General features: G+C 46.0%; 2 protein-coding genes across 2 annotated transcripts; both read left to right on the top strand.

Annotated features, from left to right (window-relative positions):
- Positions 1 to 1,128: 1,128 nt before the first annotated feature.
- pex19 (peroxisomal biogenesis factor 19) lies at positions 1,129 to 7,720 on the top strand. Its single transcript, XM_028977397.1, has 8 exons — positions 1,129 to 1,272; positions 3,811 to 3,899; positions 3,987 to 4,149; positions 5,001 to 5,086; positions 5,182 to 5,355; positions 5,431 to 5,589; positions 6,514 to 6,558; positions 6,661 to 7,720. The coding sequence occupies exons 1-8, from the start codon at positions 1,212 to 1,214 to the stop codon at positions 6,745 to 6,747; spliced, it is 864 nt and encodes a 287-aa protein (XP_028833230.1). The 5' UTR covers positions 1,129 to 1,211; the 3' UTR covers positions 6,748 to 7,720.
- Positions 7,721 to 9,068: 1,348 nt separating this feature from the next.
- Positions 9,069 to 22,140, top strand: copa (COPI coat complex subunit alpha). The gene is made up of 29 exons (XM_028978124.1): positions 9,069 to 9,274; positions 10,440 to 10,553; positions 10,629 to 10,702; positions 10,805 to 10,885; positions 11,713 to 11,789; positions 11,991 to 12,100; positions 13,381 to 13,490; positions 13,845 to 13,944; positions 14,045 to 14,263; positions 14,352 to 14,502; positions 14,615 to 14,681; positions 14,939 to 15,014; positions 15,207 to 15,289; positions 15,374 to 15,599; positions 16,070 to 16,208; positions 17,203 to 17,365; positions 17,457 to 17,603; positions 17,682 to 17,871; positions 18,342 to 18,437; positions 18,562 to 18,650; positions 19,182 to 19,305; positions 19,378 to 19,467; positions 19,595 to 19,701; positions 19,783 to 19,929; positions 20,624 to 20,947; positions 21,022 to 21,132; positions 21,264 to 21,425; positions 21,512 to 21,706; positions 21,839 to 22,140. The coding sequence occupies exons 1-29, from the start codon at positions 9,235 to 9,237 to the stop codon at positions 21,896 to 21,898; spliced, it is 3,672 nt and encodes a 1,223-aa protein (XP_028833957.1). The 5' UTR covers positions 9,069 to 9,234; the 3' UTR covers positions 21,899 to 22,140.
- The last annotated feature ends 436 nt before the right edge of the window (positions 22,141 to 22,576 follow it).

Here is a 22,576-nt window from a genome sequence, read left to right as displayed (position 1 = left end):
GTCTTGTTTGAACCATACTTGAACGAGTCTGGTAGTCGTGGCCGAGTGGTTGCCCACTGCTCACTAAGGGTGATGGTTAAATACAGAGGACACATTTCGTTGTGTGTGCTGTGCTGCTGTGTATGACAATCACTTCACTTTAAGAGTCCACTGCACAGCCACTTTGAAGCGTCTTATATGATTGTCCTTGTCGTCCTTGTTTAGTGTGCAGAAAGTTGTTTAGTTTTTTAGTCTGTATAGGTACTTACGTTTTTGTTTAAATTCAGTGCAATCTTTTGTAAATTCATCTGTAAATTCATCTTGGGGCAGTGGTGGCCTAGCGGTTAAGGAAACTGCCCTGTAATCAGAAGGTTGACAGTTCGAATCCCGATCTGTCAAGGTGCCACTGAGCAAAGCACCGTCCCCACACACTGCTCCCCGGGCGCCTGTCATGGCTGCCCACTGCTCACCAAGGGTGATGGTTAAATGCAGAGGACAAATTTCACTGTGTGCTGTGCTGCTGTGTATCACATGTGACAATCACTTCACTTTATTTATTATTTATTGTAATGTGTATTTTTATATATGTATTTCTTTTGTGATCACACTACAGGGGGTCTGTGTCAAACTGAATTTCAAGACACTGTATACTGTGTATACTGTTGCACTGACAATAAATCTCTTAAATCTCTTCGTGCATGCTTCTGGATATATGCAATCAGCCTCTCTGTTCCTCTTCCCCAATGTTCAGTCAGCCCGACTGCCACGTTAATTCAACGTGGTGACTGGCAAGGCTCGTCTGGGTAATCTCACTGGAAATTTCTTCTAGAAAAATGTGGCTCGCCGTAAAAGCTCACAACTGAAAGAATACATGGTCTCTGTCGTTGCTATTATTATTAGTTGCCCACAGAACTGTGGTGATTCGATCCCACAGATATAATTGACGGACGTATCGAATCTGTACGTGAAATGCGCGGCGGGTAATGGCGCCACCCAGTGGCGCTGCTGTGAACCGCGCCGTCCCGCCTGGTAAAAAAACCCGACTTGTTGGCGGGTTTGATTCACATCAGTGACTGCAAACAGAATAAAGGTGGATACGGCTCGTACGCGTGTGTGTGTGTGTGTGTGTGTGTGTGTGTATAGAAAATTTAAAAAACGACCACAGAACGTCCAGGGCGGCGCGACTGACGTCATTTTACCGCGCCAGTGCCCGCCCGCTGCGCAGTTGCAAGATGGCGTCTGCGTCGCCGCCTCAGGACGGACAGGACGCCGAGCTGGACGAGTTGCTGGACAGTAAGGCTTCGCGTTGCGTCCCGACGCGCGGAGTTGGACGGTGCGGACGTTTTTTCCCCGTCGATTCGCCGCTTTTGCGGCGCAGCGGAGCGTCGTGTCGTTCGGGTTTATATAACCGAATAAAATCCACCCTCCGCGAATAGCGAATTTTAAATGCACCGTAAACTAGTTACTATACAAAATGCTATCCAAAAGAAACCTTCTTTATTATTGGGTCAAATCGGGACGAGGGGTTACGATTGTCTTTAACAACATATAGTAAGAAAAAAAAAAGCAAGTTTTATTGCAATAGTGACGGACTTTGCTTTAATGTACCTAATAAAATAGATCCAGATAGTTTTTTGCGTACTTGAGCCACAGTGAGGTATACAGGACTTGGCAGAGTTGGTCAGTTGTAGGGGTGATAGAAATATATCGATATATCGCGTTATTTTACGTGGTGATATGGCATGGCTACATGGACATCGAATATCGATATATATGTATCTGTATTTAGTCCACCGACTGCAACCTCCACTCCTGTAGACTGCGCTGTACAGTGTGGTACTATCAATTAACAACAATTATTTTTTCTAGAGCCCCAAAAGCACATGCGGTACGTCTCAATGGGCTTTGACGCCCTCCACACTTGACCCTTCTGCACACAAGGAAAATCACCACAGAAAAAAAAACTCTAGGAGAGGAAAAAAGAAAGGAAGAAACGTCGGGAAGGAGTGATACAGATAGGGACGTCCTTCCAGGGTAGAGTGAGCCTGCAAATGGTGTCAGTGCAGAGCTGGTGATGATTTGTCCAATAAGAGAAAATGTCCTACAGTTGTAGAGGTGGAGAAGTCCAAAGTGTAGTCCAGTGTCATGGTGAACATCACGTGTCCATTATGATGCTACTGGTCAATTTGAAGATACCTGAAGCTGTAGTGGTTATGGTGGTGGAGGCTGTGGTGACCCTCTGGTTTGTTTCCTGCTATGTCCTCGTTTAGCAGTTGTCAAATTTATCTGCTGGTCTCTTCACTGGAGTCTGCCGGTGGTCTGTGCGCTTGATTCCGTGTCTCGGCGGAAACTAACAGAACGTTGGCGTTGTACGACTAATGCTGAAATATGTGGTAATAGTGGTATACTGGCGCTACAGTGGCCCAGTACCCTAACTCGGGTGAATTTAACACCATCTGGGCTGTCAGGGGGACTGTGTGATAAAGTAGACTTAGGCCAGAGAAAAGAAATTTGTTTTCAGTTTAGATTTAAACACTGAGACTGAGTCCCGAATACAACTGCGGAGCTTTAAATGAGAATATACTGCCTGGCAATTCAGGCGTTAAATCGTGAAACATGACCGGCCGGTCACAGCATGTTGTATTTCAGCTCTGTTTTTACATTTTCAGTCAACTGTAGAACATCGCAATACGTACAGTTACTGTAATCGTATCATATCGTGAGATCCTAATTTAAAGGTTTTCGTCTTTTCATCCGTATTCGAAAGATATTCCTAAACGGTGTGAATAACGTTGATATGTAGAGATGTGCTGGATGAACTGGGGGTGAAGGATCCCTATAGATATAGAACAATATTGGATTGCTGCTCCAGTCTCTTTCTCTACACATTGTTTCCCGAAAAAATGTTAAATGCAGGGGACAATTTCACTGTGTGCACCGTGTGCTGTGCTGCTGTGTATCACATGTGACAATCGCTTCACTTTATTATTTATTACTATATTTCGACTAGGGGTGTGTATTGTCAAGGATCTCACGATACGCATCACAATATGATTATATCACGATATATTGTGATACTTTACATATGAAAGTGAAGTGATTGTCATTGTGAAACACTGCAGCACACGGTGACAGCAAAATGTTAAGCCATCACCCTTGGTGAGCAGTGGGCAGCCATGACAGGCGCCCGGGGATTCGAACTGGCAACCTTCTGATTATGGGGCCGCTTCCTTAACCGCTAGGCCACCACTGCCCCCACGTTGCGATATTCTGGAAATGTAAAAACAGAGCTGATCTACAAGATGCCGTGTACGATCTGTGTGGATCACATTAATAATTCAACCAAAACAACAAAATTTGAAAAAAAAAAAAACTGATATTTAATGTCCAATATAAATATCACAATATTGTTGTAATTTCGACAAGATGTTTGACACAGTTAAGTTAAGATTATTGCTTGCGGTTTAGATAAAAAGTGGTTTTACTTTCACCGGTTTGTAATACACTGTGGGCGTAAGTGTTTTGGGACACTTTATTCCATGGTTCTTCTACTCGTGGCCCGCAGGGTCCAGGTTTTATTTAGTCCTTCTACCTGCGAGTCGGGTACAAAAACCCTCTGCAGCCGATCAAAATGTACCGGGCCTGTACGTGGGTTTGAGGTCCAGACTTGCCGAATCCTGGTCTGTTCGGGCGATCAGAAAATCCGTCTCATGTCCGTAAATAACCTATTTCTGTTGATTTAGTCTCTTTTTCCACCTCTGCTGGTAATTTGTCTTTTTGACATTTCACTGGGAGTAGTCATTGTCTCTCCCCTCGTTCCTACCCGTTCAGGTGCTCTAGATGATTTCGACAAGACCAACGCGCCCCCTGCAGCTCCCGAGGCCGCCGCCGCTCCCAACGGCGCGAAAACGAGTAACAAAGTGAGTTGTCTCACGGCCGCCGCAGACTAATCCGCCGATTAGGAAACGCCGCCGGGCGCCGACTGAGGGCCCGTTGTGTCTCTGCAGCCGCCTCTGCTGGAGGACGGCCAGTTCTTCGAGGTGCTGTTCGAAGGGGAGATGGCGAACCAGGCCAAAGACGAGTGGGAGAAGGCCATGGCCGAGCTGGCGCAGGAGGAGCCCGAGCTGCTGCAGCACTTCCAGAAGCTGTCCGAGGCCGCAGGCAAAGTCGGTGAGACCCGGGTTTGACCGTTGAGGCCGTCTTCACAACCGGAGACTGGAGGTTGTGGGAGGGTGATTGGGTGGTTGTGGCCTAGTGGGTAAGACACTCACCCCTGAACCTAAAGAGCACAAAGTCTCAGGTTCTAACCCTACTTACTACCATCGTGTCCCTGAGCGAGACACTCCAAGGGACTGTCCCTGTCACTACTGATTGTAAGGCACTCTGGATAACACGCTCAGCATTTACCAGACAACCTTATCTTTACTTGTCTGTGTTGCCACGACCCCTTGCGAAGTACGTTAACTGGAATCTGTTTCTGCGAGTCACATCTACAGGGTGGGTCATTTACATGGATCTACCTTAATAAAATGGGAATGGTTGGTGATATTAACGTCCTGTTTGTGGCACATTAGTATATGTGAGGGGGCAAACTTTTCAAGATGGGTGGTGACCACAGTGGCCGTTTTGAAGTCTGTCATCTTGGATCCAACTTTTGTTTTTTGAATAGGAAGAGGGTCATGTGACACATCAAATTTATTTCACAAGAAAAACAACGGTGTACTTGGTAACTTTATTCTTTTATTTACAAGTTTCTGATCACTTATAAAATGTGTTCAATGTCACCATCCATTCCTATTTTATTAAGGTGTATCCATATTAATGTCCCTGTAACTACCAATTGTAAGTTGCTCTGGATAAGGGCGTCTGATAAATGCTGTAAATGTAGTTACAGGGACAGTCCCCCTGGAGACGCTTAGGGACACTACCATGCAGAGGACAAAATGGTAGTAAGTGGGCTTTAAGTACAGAATTGGACTCACTCCTCCAGTTTTTAATCTTGCTCTTTTTTTTTTGGTCAGGCACTGACTCAGCTTCCCAGCAAGAATTTGCCTCGTGTCTTAAAGAGACTCTTAGTGGTTTGGCGAAAAACACCGACCATTTACAGGTAACCTGTTTTGTATATATAAGTACTGATGTTGTTCGTTCATGTTTTCTACATTGCGAGATTGAATGCATCCCGTGCTGTATCCTGAAACTCAGAACTCCGGTTTGGTTGGAGAGGACCTGGCCAAGACTCTGGAAGGCCTGAAATTGGACGAGAACGGTGAAGGGGGAGGGGAGGATGGAACCATTTTACCCATCATGCACTCGATTATGCAAAACCTCCTTTCCAAAGAAGTTCTGTATCCGTCCCTCAAAGAGATCACCGATAAGGTGAGGAAGCGTGCACAGAAATGGAAGTGTAATTTGTGATCTAGTTCGCTCACGCTCTTGTTCGCCCACTCTCAGTATCCTGAGTGGCTGACCAGCAACAAGGAGTCGCTGCCGCCTGAGCAGTTCCAGCGCTACGAGCAGCAGCACAAGGTCATGGGGGAGATCTGCGTCGAATTCGAGAAGGATGGAGATCAAGAAGGCACTTTTGAGAACATTCTGGAACTCATGCAGCAGGTAAACCAGACCAAATCAAGGGTATATACTTCTGTTAACATATAAACAGTGACATCCGCATATAAGGAGAAATCAACCTTTTCTAGCTTTACCATCCCCACCCAACTGAGCATATATGCAGCATAGGCATCAGTGGGGTGATTTCGTGAAATGGAAAAGTATACTGATTGGCAGTTGTCAATCTGTGGTCAAGTAAATATGCCCAAATATGAGCGTGTTCTCTAATCATAATCATATTTTTTTTAATTTGGATGATTTCTACCAAGCCCTAGTGGTGAAGGGGCTTGCCACAGTTTTTAAAGGTCCCATGACATGAAAATAGGACTTTGACAGAAAGGTTTGATTGCGTTTGTCCCCTTATGTTGTCATAAGGGGAAAGTGTACCTCCCATACCTTGTGCTTTTTCTGCCCAGAGAATTTCCCACTGCTCCCCTAAAACATTATCTCCACTGACCGTCATGGCTTCCAAACATGTGAAGCATTGCAGTTGCTTTGATGGATGGATTGAACTTTTATTTAATTTTTTATCCAGTCACGTGAGACCAGCGGGTTTATTTTAATTTTTCTGTAAAAACTCCGACATGACGTCCTGTCTGCACCAAACATTGTGGCTGGTGAACGGTGTTGATTCTTTGAATGCCTGCTCAACCTCTATAGGCTGCTCTCCTCCTCGTCCCGCCTCTCTCCTCCTCATTAGCATTTAAAGCTACAGACACCGAAACGGCGCGTCCTGGGAAATCTCATAGTGGGACTGGATCAAAGTGGCTGTAATTCTGCACTAAGCTGAATTACAGAAAGAGACGTCAGATACAGAATTAGGGGACCAACAACACTGATATAAAAGCATTTTTAAAGGATAATAGGGGACCTTTATGTGTCTAAATGTATTTGTTTCTAAATAAAAATGTTGTTATTTTAATACAGCTTCAGGAGCTTGGTCAACCACCAAAAGAGCTTGCAGGGGAGGCGGTGAGTGTGCGCCTATTTGGTTCAAATTAAAGTCCTTGATTCTGACGGTATTTTAGTCATTCTTCTTGTAATGCACCGACGTTTTTTTATCTCCCCCTCCAGCCTCCTGGCCTGAACTTTGACATGGAATCTCTGCACCTCCAAGGCGCGGCTGGGGCTGGTGCTGCAGAGCAGTGCTTGATCATGTGACCTCGGCGGGACCCGATGACACGTTCGCGACGAATAAGCTGCTGCCGGCGGAGCGGGGTGGATAAGTTGGACGCTGTTGTAAATGACCCCGCCTCCCCGCTTTTAAAACGGACTCTCTGTGTATCTGTTGTCGGACCGGGGAGTCGGGAGGGAGCCGGGTGTGTGATGCACGCTCTGTCTGCAGCAGGGCAACTTTCCCCACTTCCCCTCTGCCGCCGTATTGTGATTTAATATGGTCCGTCACTGTAATTGTAGCCGATGCTCGAATAACGGCAGTGGCCCGTGGTGGATTCCCAAATGTGTTCTGAGGTTGCAGTCGCGCTGTTAATGCAGCAAAGCGAATCTGCTAGTCGGGGGGGGGGGGGGGGGGGTAATTAAATGAGAGAATAGACGACCCTGAGGTTTTACCTTTTAGGTTTACATTCTATAGAATCAGATTAACTGGCTCAGTTTTCCCAACCATCAGACTAGCCTTTTAACACTTTACACAATCGGATTACTTTCAGAATGTAACAAACAATAAATTCTTCCATGCAAATAATAATATGGCATGAGGTTCTTTAGCTGATATGCAGTATAATGTGTTCACAGACTTCAAGTGGTGCGCTTGTGTTTTGCTAATTATGCAAATGTAATTTTTTTTTTCCAGGTTACAACCTGGAATTAGAGATTAAAAGGGGGATTAGAAATTGGGGGTTGTGCATCCTTCTCGTCCCCTCTCCTGTTCTGCGTCTTTGTGGGCGTGCGTCCTGTTGACGCGAGCGCAACGCGAGTGTCTCTCCGTCTGTCTTCTTTAGTGCCACTTACACTACAGTGCAGTCTGGCCTAATTCCACTGTGATCAGTCCACAATGCAGGGAAACTCAAAAGAATCCGCACCGGACCTGACCACCTTCTTCTGCAAGTCCCGCCATGTTCAAACCTCTGAGTGGAAATGTACACATGAAACGATAATAAAAAAAAGTTGATCTGTCCACATTTTGTCTTTGCTTTTGACAACGACACGTTCATATCATAAAATGCCTACAGCCAGGTACATTAACATTGGGACTCTAAGCACTGCCACAATTTGAAATGAAACGAACAAGATGTGCTTCAACTGCGGACTTTAATCTTCAATTCGAGGGACTTGACATCCAAATCTTGTGAAGGATGTAGGAATTACAGCAGTTTGTATTTGTTCCTTTGACCTTTTAAGGGACTAAAAGTAATTGGCATCTTGGCTGTTCCATGGCCAGGAGTGTGTAACTTCCTCATTGCCCGAGGAGCAGATGAAATGTCTGGAGTTCATTTCAAGTCTGCTGTTTGCAGTTGGAACTGTTGCGGTCAACTCTCAATATGAGGTCCAAAGAGTAGTCACGATCAGAGAAGCAAGCCATCATTTGGCTGGAAAATAAAAGAAACTAAGAGGTAGCTGGATTGACCACAGCCCCATGGTCTTGCTGTCTGGAAGATTCTTAAAAAGAATGATGCAACGGTGAGCTCAGAAGCACCAAAAGACCCGGAAGACCATGGAGAACAGTTCACAACAGTTGTCCAGATCAAGAACACTCTCCAGGAGGGGGGTGTATGTGAGGCAATCATGAGAAGACTTCATCAGAGTAAATGCAAAGGGGTCACCACAAGATGGAAACCATTGGTGAGCTCTAAATAAAATACAGTTCAGGAACATAAACCCACGGACGAATGAGATAAAGACAAGCTTGTACCGCAGTGATTGGAGGAGAAGGATATGGAGAAGGAAAGGAACCATACCACCTCATCAGGGAAGCACGGTGGTGGTGTGGGCATGTATGGCTGCCAATGGAACTGGTTTCCTTGTATTTATTGATGATGTTACTGCTGACAAATGCAGCATGATCAATTCTGAAGTGGCGATATTACCTGCTCATACACTTGAGAAGGGTGATGGGTTAAATGCAGAGGACAAAGTTCACTTCTCACTTAAAAATACGTGGTTTTGGTTGTGACATGCTATCACCTTATACCTATGTGTTACCTCATAGATATTGAAATTATACCGTGATTACAGAGAAATAGTTAGAATAGAAGATTTTATCTCTCATTAAAGTAAAAAAAACCTAAATTGTTCAAAATTAAATAAATAAATTACATTTATGAATTATTAACAATATAAATAAATAAGAGAATGATATATAATAGCAACATGGAATTGTGAAATAACTGAACACATTTTAATACATATAATACATATTCTATATATTGCATTATGCTATATAAAAGTCGTTATAATGCGACTGGCGGACGTGGAACCTGCGCCGTTGGAGTTTGAATTCGCGCAACTTTATTGTCCCCGAACCGGAAGCGGCAGCCTGGACTCGCGTCGACGTGTCAGCTGAGGAAGCGGAGACGCGCTGCGGACTCGCGTTGGGCGACTCCCGTCAAACCAGCAGCAGAACCAGAACCAGAACCAGACGGCGCCCTCCTGCTTTCACCTGGACAGCTTTCCACCCGCGCCGCGGCGACGATGTTGACGAAGTTCGAGACGAAGTCGGCCCGCGTTAAGGGTAAAGGCCGCTAGCAGGCGGCTGCTTTCGCCCGGATAAAAACACTTCTCCGCGGGTCTGACGCTGGCCGTGTGAGCGCCGTGAGCGTTCCTGGCGGCCCGTCGTCGCTTTTTGTCGTGTTGTGCGCCAGTTTTGTCTCGCGTTTTTGCTGCGGCGTTCGCTTTAGCCACGTAGCTCGCTGCCTTTGGGGAGCGGCCGAACATCGAATTATGTTCAAAAGGAAACCCTTTCTGTTTTTTATGTGTATGATATAGATTACCGCTGCGAGATAAAATCCGGATATAATCTTGTTAACGTTGCAAAGAAATGGATCTGTTATAGATCTGTTACAGGGATCGTGTAAAGTGAATATTCTGCCCCAGTGACCTGCATCTGGCAACACAGATGATGCTTTCCAGTCAAGAACATTTTTTTTATTCGGCGACTGCAACACGATTTACTGTAATGCAGCCAGAAAGGTGAAAACACGCAGGATTGCTTCTTTCTACTGTCATACTACCTTTTCAACGTGTGCGATCTCGGGGGGTCGGTTGGTTCAAATGATCTGAAATATTTCCGGTTTTCCGCGGATCCTTATAAAGTTTTAAAATTTGATTTTGGAAAAATCCGGTGACTGTGGAGGCCAGGTCTCCTCTTTTTGTTAAGTACATAACTGCACATGTGTTCATTCATAGTTTTGATGCCTTCAGTGAGAATCTACCAACACTGTACTGTATATGATATTATTAAATCAGGAATAGTGAGTAGTAGAAAGTATATCCCTACATTTCTTTTTTTCTAAGTCAAACGAGTCAAACCTCTCCATAGTCCGCCGTTTGTGCGGTTACATGAACGCAAATCGAACTAAAATATCTCAGTCGCCGACTAGTGGCTTGCAGCACTAAAGATAATATGAGCCTGGACTTGAACCCGGGTCTATTGGTTCATAGGCGAGTGAGTTACCCCTATGCTACTACTACCCCTGATCAAATTAAAATTATAACATATTACTTAAGATAAAATACAGTTATGCTGTATTTTAGAAGAGCATCTGGCACTCTCAATGTCTGCTTAGAATAACAATTTTGATGAAAGTGGCCTTTTAAAAAGCCTGAATTTTGTTTGCCCATTCAAACCAGAACTGTCAGCAACCTGGCGCCTCATTGAGAACATGTTTGTGTTTCAGGGCTCAGCTTCCATCCTAAGAGACCCTGGATCCTGGCCAGCCTGCACAACGGAGTCATCCAGCTGTGGGACTACCGCATGTGCACCCTTATCGACAAGTTCGACGAGCATGATGGTACGGTGCACTTTTCTATAAAGTGTGTTCTGCATTGATGGGGAGTGTGTGCTGATTGGACGGGTTGTTGCGCAGGGCCAGTCAGAGGGATTGACTTCCACAAGCAACAGCCGTTATTTGTCTCTGGCGGTGATGACTACAAGATCAAGGTCTGGAATGTTTCGGTCGTGTGTGATGCAGATGGCCAAAACGTCCCCGCTTTGCCTCTGTTCACTTTTTTTTTTTTTTCCTCTCTTTCCCTTTCCTCTCAGGTGTGGAACTACAAATTGCGCCGATGCCTCTTCACTTTGCTCGGGCACCTGGATTACATTCGCACTACCTTCTTCCACCACGTGAGTCCCAGCCTCCTTTGGCTTCATTTTGTCTGTTACTTGTTCTTTCTTACTCATGTGGATTATACCAGTGAAACCGTTTAAATTTCAAACCCACCCAGAACTGCATAAAGTAATAGGGTCGTGGAGGCAGGACTGGCTTTGACCTACACTTACGGTCCAGATCCTGGCTTTGAACTGGCCTTGTGGTGAAGGAATCATGAGATTTTATAAAATAAAGGCACAACTTAAATCTAGAAACTCCTCACCCTTAAATCTTTTGTTTCTTTTTTTTATTGATGTATAAATATGTAAATAAGTATACACATTCATACTTGTACAATTAGAATTACAGAACTATATACATACAGGGAGTTATCTTACAAAACAAACCTAAATGTAACGTTTCCAGTTTCTGACTAACGTGTGCCTTAACCTTCTCCATTTAGTGATAGTCTGTTGTAATGCTTTACTCAAAGACGGGCTCTCCTGTGGTAGTCATATAATATAGATTTATTATAGTGGCACGGCGATATGAAGCGCAGAACGCGCAAACTACAGACTCCATAATGCAGTGCATCGCCATCAGACTTACAGAAAAGACCCCAGTTTTTAGGCAGAGGCGGTTTGTACTTAAACGTTGCATCACACACACACACACACACACACACACACACACACACACACACACATATATATATATATATATATATATATATATATTTTTTTTAAATATGATATTTTTAAGCTGCTGGTACATTACTTCAACATTTTATTAGCTGTCAACACTGTTTGGAGAGCAAAACCCTTTTAGTGTTTTCATTTGCCTGGTCCTCATATCTTCCCAGGAGTACCCATGGATCTTGAGTGCCTCTGATGACCAGACCATCCGCATCTGGAACTGGCAGTCCAGGACTTGTGTGTGGTGAGTATAGTCATTTAAGCAAACATTTAAATAAATCTAAAGCCATAGAGCAGTCCCTCCAGTGTCAATCAATCCTCAAAAAATCCTTCATGTAAAGTTGCAGCTGTTCTTCTTCTACTGGTGGCAGTATTTTTTATTTTTTTCCTTCCAAAGAACATGCATTGCTGTGCTTTACTAATTTTGTGCCTCTTGTTCTTCCAGCGTCCTGACGGGACATAATCACTACGTGATGTGTGCTCAGTTCCACCCCTCTGAGGACCTGGTGGTGTCGGCCAGCCTGGACCAGACTGTGCGCGTGTGGGATATCTCTGGTGAGGGCGTGTGGTCGAGTGGAGGCTGGGTTGGGGATGGGTCGGTCCTGGAAGCGGGCGGGCGGGTGGGCGGACGGGGTCAGCAGTCGGTTTTCCCACTGCCTTCCCTTTTCCTGGGTGTGCATTTCAGGGTTCAGTGGGCTATGTGCAGAAACACCTCTCTTTCCTTTCTTTTCAGTCTAACCCAGCCCTAACAAGGTTATGAGAATTAATATGGTAGATAGAATAATGAGAAATCAAAAAATTACTATTGGTGAGGTGTTTCTGCATCTCTGCATGAGTTAACACTTGTCATGTCATGTGATGCTTTGATTGTCTCTTAATGTTTCTAATTCCTCTTATCTTGACTACTATCTTGAGTGTCTCCTGTCCTGTCATGCAGTTTCCATAACCGTGTAATATTTTCTCTACCGATTGCGTTGCATTCGTTTGATGTCTAAAACATGTCCTGAATTTGTCTCGACTGCGTGAAGGCTGAACAGTAACGTTGTGAGCATGACTGTCACGGGCGTTGCCGTCCTCTGCTGATTGGTACCTGCGATGCTTTTAACTAAAACAAAATATTTTTGAATAATATTTCCTGAATTGACTATGACTGGGGTTCATTTTTAATTTTTTTTTTTTTTTAATGAGCATGGCTGAAGCACATCACTAACACGTGTTCTCCGTGTAATCCAGAGCACACCACCCCACCCCATCAGCCCAAACAGCCCAAATCCATCCCCGTCCACTTCCTCTCGCTACCCATGCTCCTCCAGAGACATCTGCACCCGTACCGCGGTCCTGCTCAGCGGTTCTGTACCGAGACCCTGTCCTGTCCTGGACTGGCTGTTCACCCAGAGCTTGATGTGCCCGAATCATCAGCACAATCACCAATTGTTCCTCACGTTCATGCTGTAGTGGTGCTGGAAATCTGATCATAAACACCCAATCAAATGGCTTTTTGTGATTCCTCTGTCTGTATGTTTGTGTTGAATACTGTTTTTTTTTTTTTTTTTTTTTTTTTTTTATTTAAATTTTTTCCCGTTCAGAATATGAATATGGATTGTGTTGCTGATTCCTGGCACCTGTTAGTGTTCAGCAGTCCTGTGTGTGTGTGTGTGTGTGTGTGTGTGTGTGTGTGTGTGTGTGTGTGTTTTTTAAGATCTGTGTTGAAATATCTAACGAGTTTTGTGTTCCCACCTCTCTTCCTCTCCTCTGTTTGTATCTCCACCCGTGTTACGTGTACTTGGTCGTCCCTCCCTCCCCCTCTTGCGTCGGGATGTGAATGTTGGTTCCAGGTTTGAGGAAGAAGAATCTGTCCCCCGGTGCCGTGGAGACGGAGGTGCGCGGCATCACCGGCGTGGATTTGTTTGGCGCGTCAGATGCTGTAGTGAAACATGTTCTGGAGGTCAGTGTGTAGTACGTTAAATATGAATGTCTATTTCATTGCTAATATCTAGATACAGATATACTGGTAAAGGCTGCACAATTTTCATTGTTTAGGTCATTTATAAAAATATCAGTACTTTCCAGTACGCTGTATTCCGATTCAGCTCCACCCAGCAATTCTGACTCCTAGAAGATTAAATAAGGTTTAAAAGTGGGAGGAGCCTGTCGGCATGATTGACAGCTCTCACACGACCCCCACTTCCTCGTTCTGGACTGTTTAACCCTGTCCAGTCAGTACGTCACATGCTCGAGTGTAGTGCTATCAGGCTTATAGAACTTGATGGTTTTGAATACTGACTGTCACCTTCCAAAGGGTCATGACCGTGGGGTCAACTGGGCTGCCTTCCATCCCAGCATGCCTCTCATCGTCTCAGGTGCTGACGACCGGCAGGTCAAGATCTGGAGGATGAACGGTGAGCTGTGGCTTCATGTTTCTCCCTTTTCTCCCTGGTCTTCGTACCAAGACCATATGTGATTTTACAGTCACATTGTCCTCCCCGTGTTGTGCTGCAGAGTCTAAGGCTTGGGAGCTGGACACCTGCAGAGGACACTACAACAACGTGTCCTGCGCCGTGTTCCACCCACGCCAGGAGCTCATCCTGTCCAACTCCGAGGACAAGAGCATCCGCGTGTGGGACATGTCCAAGAGAACCGGCGTGCAGACCTTCCGCCGAGACCATGATCGCTTCTGGGTGCTGGGAGCTCACCCCAACCTGAACCTGTTCGCTGCTGGTGAGTAGAACGCCTGAAATCGGTTCTTATATACACACACGCGTCGTTTTAGAATCCCGTGGTGATAAAAGCGTGTGTTGCGTTCCAGGCCATGACAGCGGGATGCTGGTGTTTAAGCTGGAGAGGGAGCGCCCGGCCTACGCCGTGTACGGAAACATGCTGTACTACGTCAAAGACCGCTTCCTGCGCCAGCTCGACTTCAACAGCAGCAAGGACACGGCGGTCATGCAGCTCCGCAGGTGGCTCCGCCCTTGCAACGTTCACACACTCTTTCAGGCCATAATGCATGCAATCGCTCGTGGAGCTGTGAGATTAGTTCCTGAACGAAATGTATCTTTCTCTGGCCTGTAGCGGCTCAAAGTTTCCTGTGTTCAGCATGTCGTACAACCCAGCCGAGAACGCCGTCCTGCTTTGTACCGTAAGTTTTTAAAATGTATTTTTAAAAATCTATTCAGTTTCTACGCAAAGAGTGACACAATAAGGTCTGTCCTGTACATTTAACCCATCGCCCTTAGGGAGCAGTGTTTGGGGGACGGTACCTTGACCAAAGGGACCTCAGTGGCACCTTGGCGGTTTGGGATTTGAGTCCACTGCCTTACCCGCTAAGAAACCACTGACCCTACAGGAGTCCGTTTTCCGTGAACGTGCCCTAACTGATTCTGTCTCGGTTCTCAGAGAGCGACTAACCTGGAGAACAGCACATATGACCTGTATTCCATCCCACGAGAGAGCGACTCCCAGAATCCTGATGGTAAACTGGCCCGCTGTCAATTTTCTCTCTCTTCTCAGCCTCCATTGTTTTCTCCATTTTAAACAGTCCTTTTGTTGTCTTTTTTTATGGTATGATAATCAAATGTGTTAATCGTTTTTTTTTGTTCAACCATCTTGATCTGCATTTCATGTATGAAAAAGTGCTATATGAATAAAGCTTGTGCTTCCACAGCTCCTGAGGGAAAACGCTCCTCTGGTCTGACTGCTGTCTGGGTGGCCAGGAACAGGTTCGCCGTTTTGGACCGAATGCACTCGGTAAGGTTTAGAATTCGGCCATTGCGCGCGGACCCAGAATAATCAGGTCAGAACTCACGGTGGACTTTCACCTTCATTCCCTAGCTGCTGATTAAGAACCTGAAGAACGAGATCGTGAAGAAGGTGCAGGTTCCGAGCTGTGAAGAAATCTTCTACGCCGGCACAGGTTCCCTGCTCCTGCGCGACGCTGATGGCGTCACCTTGTTTGACGTGCAGCAGAAACGGTCGCTCGCCGTTGTCAAAATCCCCAAGGTGAAGTACGTGGTGTGGAGCGCCGACACCAGCCACGTGGCCCTGCTGGCGAAACACGGTACGTCTACAGACATCTAATGTTGTATTTAAATATATTCAGAGTGGAAATACAGGGTGGGCCATTTATATGGATACACCTTAATAAAATGGGAATGGTATATCTGAGGGGGCAAACTTTTCAAGATGGGTGGTGACCATAGTGGCCATTTTGAAGTCGGCCATCTTGGATCCAACTGCTGTGGTTTCAATAGGAAGAGGGTCATGTGACACATCAAATTTATTGGTAATTTCACAAGAAAAACAATGGTGTTTTAACGTAACTTTATTCTTTCATGAGTTATTTACAAGTTTCTGACCACTTATAAAATCTGTAAAAAATGTGCTGCCCATTGTGTTGGATTGTCAAGGCGTATCCATATAAATGGCCCACTCTGTAGAACTGCACCATGTTAAGCCATGTGCCTCCGCTGATGGGAAATTTGTCGCTTAACATTCCGTTACACCGTTATCATCATTCCCTCCGCGCAGCCATCATGATCTGCAACAGGAAGCTGGAGAGTCTGTGCAACATCCACGAGAACATCCGAGTGAAGAGCGGCGCCTGGGACGAGAGCGGCGTGTTCATCTACACCACCTCCAACCACATCAAATACGCCCTCACCTCTGGGTACGGTACCTTTTCCAGGCCTAGAAAAGTTTGGGAATACGAAAATAAACATGGAAAGTTCTGGAAAAGTCATTGAAATCTGACACATGAATGTAATACGATGTACATAGTTCCTGTAAGACTGCGCGAGAGAAGTTTTATCTACATTTACAACCCCAACGTATAAAACTAGTGCAAGTCTGTGCAAATATCTTTGCTGGCATGACGCAGTGAACCACATCACTTGGTGCTGCGTGCGTTGCTTCCATATTCCAGCACTTCCATATTCCAGCATATGCCAAGCTGGGCCAGTGGTGGCCTAGCGGTTAAGGAAGCGGCCTCGTAATCAGGAGGTTGCCGGTTCGAATCCCGATCCGCCAAGGTGCCACTGAGCAAAGCACCGTCCCCACACACTGCTCCCCGGGCGCCTGTCATGGCTCCCCACTGCTCACTCAGGGTGATGGGATAAATGCAGAGGACAAATTTCACTGTGTGCACCGTGTGCTGTGCTGCTGTGTATCACATGTGACAATCACTTTAAAGCACTTGTCGTTTAAGTTCAGCTTTTAACAATTAAGTTTAGTTTAACAATTTTCTGGTAGATTAGACTTTTAATGGGTTTTTTTTTTTTCTTATCTTTTCCCATTTGCACAAATTTTAGAGAGCATATGGCAGGGCTCTAGACTTTTGTTCTTACTATATCATATTGTACAATATGGCACTACATATTTTTTGTAATTCAATTATAGAAGAACTATGACTTTTTTTTTAAAGGATCCAGTGATATGCATATCGATTTAAGCCAAAACGAATTACGTGTACATATGTACATATGTTGAGATCTTAAGCTGGTAAACTATTAATTATGCATTTTTTTTTTATTGTTACATAAAACTGCTTAAATGTCCTGATGACTCTCTCTCACGCTCTTTTTCAAGCAGTCCTACCAGTCTCAAAAAAAAATCCACGATTTGTTATAGTGTTATCGTTTCTGTAATGAACGTTCCCTCTGCAGAGACCACGGAATTATCCGGACGCTGGACCTGCCCATCTACGTCACACGCGTGAGGGGCAACAGCGTCTACTGCCTGGACCGAGAGTGCCGCCCTCGCGTGCTCAACATCGATCCCACCGAGTACCGCTTCAAACTGGCCCTGGTCAACCGCAAGTACGAGGAGGTGAGGGGACGTGCCGCTCGTCGGCTTGTCGTGTGGTCCGTTTTGAATATGACCTTTCTGCTGGCGCTCATGCTGTTGCCGAACTTGTCAGGTTCTGCACATGGTGCGCAATGCCAAGCTGGTGGGTCAGTCCATCATTGCCTACCTGCAGAAGAAGGGCTACCCAGAGGTGGCGCTGCACTTTGTAAAGGACGAGAAGACCCGCTTCAGCTTGGCCTTGGAGTGTGGCAACATTGAGGTGTGTTTCTGTCCGGACCTGCTCGGGTTGTCATGTACATTTGATCTTTTATTGGATAAGCTTGGGTCCTTTGTGCAGGTGGCGCTGGAGGCTGCCAAGGCGCTGGACGAGCGCAGCTGCTGGGAGCGGCTGGGCGAGGCGGCGCTGCTCCAGGGTCACCACCAGGTGGTGGAGATGTGCTACCAGAGGACCAAGAATTTCGACAAGCTCACCTTCCTCTACCTCATCACTGGCAATCTGGCCAAGCTGCGCAAGATGATGAAGATCGGTACGATCTTGTGTGTGTGTGCGATTTGATATTGAAGTATTTTTAAGTGAACAAAAATAAAAAGTTTCCATGGCTGATCAGTATAATTAAGCCATATAAGGAAACACCACTAGGTGGAGATGACTGGTTAACCTCTGTAGCAGGCGAGCACAATTGCAGTCGATTATAGTCCCCAGTTACAGACGAAGTAAAATTGTTGAATGGTTTTAACATGCTGGCCTGATTGTAGTCTAGAATAGCCATGGAAAGTCAGCGAAGCATGTTCTATGACATGTTTCATGACAGTGGGCAGCCTGTCATGGCTGCCTACTGCTCACTAAGGGTGATGGTTTCACAATGACAATCACTTCATTAAAATGTTGTAGTAGATTTGTGATTTAATGCTTGTGTTTAATATTTGGTGGTGTCCCTCGTACCTTCTTGTTTTTGTGACGACGGGGACATTAACTGAGTCGTGTCTTGTGTCGTAGCCGAGATCCGGAAGGACATGAGTGGTCATTATCAAGGTGCTCTGTATCTGGGGGATGTCAGCGAGCGAGTGCGCATCCTGAAGAACTGTGGCCAGAGTGAGTTTCTATATTTGTGAATTATTCTCATGATAAAATTCTCATTATCTCCATGTAGTGTGGTGCTTTTTTTTTTAAATGTAGAGTTTACTGTGTGACTGATCCTGGCTCTGTGTGCTTTCAGAGTCCCTGGCCTACCTGACTGCTGCCACTCACGGTATGGACGAGGAGGCCGAAGCTCTTAAGGAGACTTTTGACCCTGAGAAAGAGATGGTAAGACCCACTACTGCCGCAGATCGTCCCCCGAAACACACAGGTTAAATCACACCCGAATTAAATCAGCTTTTCTCTTCCGAACAAGCTGATTTAAAAGGCTGGTTCTGTCCCGGGAGTCTTGGCAGAGGTGGAGAATGCTGAAAAAGCTGCTTAGTATCATGGACAACCCCTCTCACCCCACGCACACCATCAGAGCACCCACACAAAAGGATTTATTGCCCCTAAATGCAGAAATATTTTCTACCAACTCTTCCACATTCTGTAGGTCATCTTGTTCTTCAGTTATGTCAGTAGGTCCCCATTGGGTTGTGCAATGTTACTCATTGCTTTTTATTACCCATCAGATTTGAATGTTTGTATTTGCTCTCCTCATCGCATACTTGACAGCTCATGTATTCACTCTCATGGCCGTTTGCACTATAATTTGTCGTTTTATCTGCTGTAGTTATTTGTGTAGCTATGTAGTCATAATATAAATTTATATAGTTAAACTTTGACAAAAGTTTCCCTTGGGATAATCTGATCTAGGTACCAGAGGTGGACCCAAATGCCGAACTGCTGCAGCCACCACCTCCGATCAATCCCCTGGACACCAACTGGCCCTTGCTGACTGTGTCCAAGGGCTTCTTTGAGGGCGCCATTGCTGCCAAGGGTTAGCTCTTCTCTGCACTTAACACTCTCCTCTGATAGTTGGACGGTTCCTTACCCCTGCTGTGTGCTTTAGGCAAGGCTGGTCAGATGGCTGCTGATTTGGACATGGACGCTCCTGGAGGAGAAGGCTGGGGAGAGGATGCAGAGCTGAGGCTGGATGAAGGTGAGTCTTCCTTTTTGTACTTGAGTGGAGACCATGATCCTAGCCTAGTGGGTTAATCAAATCCCAGTTCAAATCCCAGAACCGCCAAGGTGCCACTGAAAACCCCGTTTTCCTCCTGTCCTTTCAGACGGCTTTGCGGATGCACAGGATGTGTTGGGTGACGAGGCAGGAGTGGCGAAGGAAGAAGGCGGAGGCTGGGAAGTGGAGGAGGATCTGGACCTCCCCCCAGAACTGGTGAGTGCCAGTCCAGATTGTGCCGCACTGCGTTGCTTGCTTGCTTGCTTGCTTGTCTAATCAAAGCTTTTGGACTGACAGGAGATGCCAGCTGGTGCAGGTGCCAGCACAGAAGAAGGCTTCTTTGTTCCGCCGACAAAGGGCATGAGCCCCACCCAGATGTGGTGCAACAACTCCCAGCTTCCTGTTGACCACCTCCTGGCTGGATCTTTTGAGACCGCTATGAGGGTGAGTCCACAAACACGACCATCAACATTTTATGCACCACAGCATGTTAGCAGCCCCAGCCAAGGACAAACTATAAATGGCATCTTTCAAAAGTTCTTTTTTGTTCATAGACAATATTTTAATAATTTGAGAACCTAGTTTTTATTGAGCTGTCAACATAAAACAAACAATATTTAAATTATCATCTAATGAGTATATCGTATATGAAGATTAACCTTATTGCATTAAACAATGAAAACAGTGGAGGCCTAGCAGGTAAGGAAGCTGACCGGTAATCGGAAGGTTGCCGGTTTGAATCCCGAGCCGCCAAGGATGCAACTGAGGTCCCCTTGATCAAGGGGCCATGGTATCCGTCCCTGGTATCTGGGGATTTTAAACTAGTACGAGTACTTTAGAAAATGTGGTATCGAGGCTGATGCATCCTAACGAATACAGCCCACGTCAATGCTTTGATTCTATTGGTTGCGCGACAATGTGTCACAGCTCATGTGACGTGCTCAGCACCACGCAAGCCATAGAAAATAATGGGTTTCAGAGCATAGCGCAGAACATGCTGTGTTCGGTCTGAAAGCACTTTAAGGTGATTGTTAAATGCAGAGGACATGTTTCATTGTGTGAATGTGTGCCGTGCTGCAGTGTTTCACAATGACAATCGCTTCACGTTACTGTAGTAAAATTCTGTCCACACTCTCAGCTGCTGCATGACCAGGTGGGCGTGGTCCAGTTCGGGCCCTACAAGCAGCTCTTCATGCAGACGCTGTCACGCGCCCGTACCTGCTACCTGGGCCTGCCGTCCCTGCCCTGTCTGCACGGGCACCCTCTGAGGAACTGGAAAGATGCGGGCGCCAAGGGCGGGCTGCCCGCCGTGGGCCTTCGCCTGTCGGACCTCATCTCCCGCCTGCAGCAGTGCTACCAGCTGACCACGGCCGGCCGCTTCGAGGAGGCGGTGGAGCGCTTCCGCGCCATCCTGCTCTCCATCCCGCTGCTCGTCGTCGACAACAAACAGGAGATCGCAGAGGTATCGGATCTCTTCAGCTCTTTACTGGACTGTCCTCTGTGTAGATTTGCTCTTATTCGGCCATCTTGCCCCAGGCTCAGCAGCTCATCACCATATGCAGAGAGTACATCGTTGGCCTCACCATGGAAACGGAGAGGAAGAAGCTGCCCAAAGACACTCTGGATCAGCAGAAGCGCCTCTGTGAGGTACGGGACCTGCACTTCATCTCCCTGAGGCCTATCTAACATGTTCTCACGGCCCATGTTGAGATCCTCACACACTACGGGGCTGTAGAGCCGACGTTTTACCGTTTTCCATTTCACCTTTCATCCACCAGATGGCAGCATACTTCACCCACTGCAACCTTCAGCCAGTCCACATGGTCCTGGTTCTCCGCACGGCCCTTAACCTCTTCTTCAAGCTCCGCAACTTCAAGACCGCAGCCATGTTTGCCCGCCGCCTGCTTGAGCTCGGGCCAAAGCCTGAAGTGGCGCAGCAGGTAACGCTGCTTTTCATTTGAGCTGTGAATGTGGTGGTGCGTTTAAATGGCGCCAGCTCGACCTGACCAGCGTCTCTGTCCGTTAGACTCGAAAGATTCTGGCAGCCTGTGAGAAGACCCTGACCGATGCCCACCAGCTGAACTATGACCCCCACAACCCCTTTGACCTGTGCGCCGCCTCTTTTGTGCCGCTCTACCGTGGACGGCCTGTGGAGAAGTGCCCGCTGTCTGGTGCATGTTACTGCCCCCCCTACAAGGGTCAAGTCTGTAGGGTCACACAGGTCAGTATGTCTGTTTTTATAGTTTTTTTTTTTAATATTTTAATAATAATATAGTTCTAATTATATTACATTATTAAAGACACAAAATGAATATGAATGTATTTGATGAGTAATTATTCTGTTTCTTAACAGGTAACGGAGATCGGGAAGGATGTGATTGGCCTCCGCGTAAGCCCTCTGCAGTTCCGCTAATGGGAATGTCTGGTTGAGCGCACATTCGCACATACTTCATTTTTTGTTAAGGCTCTCCTTTCTTCACCTCCCTCTTTTCACACTGTGCTGTGTCATCACTGTGCTCCAGTCTTCAAGTTCGAGCCTTTACATTTCTGATGGAAAATAATACTAAACCTTGTCGTTTTACATGCTTCTATTTTACATCTGGCCCAGATACAGATGAGTATCTCTCCTGATATTAAAAACCTGCTTTGTGTATTTTTTTTTTTGTCATGCCTGGAAATAAAGCTTGGCTGTAGGTGATTTGCCTGTGCAGTGGTGTGTTTTTTAGGAATGCTTTCGCATCTTCCGTACATAAAAGCGATCATTAGCCTGTGCATTTTCATGTCCCAGAGGAGATTGGGGCATGAAATGCAAACTACGTGAAATGCAAACTAGGAACAACTCCGCTACCCATCTATTTGCATGGGATTTATTGACAGGAGATGGATTTACATAATCCAGAAGGAGGGATGGTTAACAGCTCCGCTTCCTACGTTCTCCCTTTTTTCTACGTTCATTACGTCTACTTTGTCACCATTGAGCAAGCAGCAGTTAAAAAAAAAAAAAAAAAAAAAACAGCTTCCATACAACAGCTTCTCACAATGTCATAAACAGAAGCTGTATCAACATAGACCATCATGCATTGCAGCCTCG

Source organism: Denticeps clupeoides, chromosome 4 (genome assembly GCF_900700375.1).
Source record: "Denticeps clupeoides chromosome 4, fDenClu1.1, whole genome shotgun sequence".
Lineage (NCBI taxonomy): Eukaryota > Metazoa > Chordata > Actinopteri > Clupeiformes > Denticipitidae > Denticeps > Denticeps clupeoides.
Note: the sequence above shows the minus strand (reverse complement) of the source record. Positions and strands in the feature narration are given on the sequence as shown.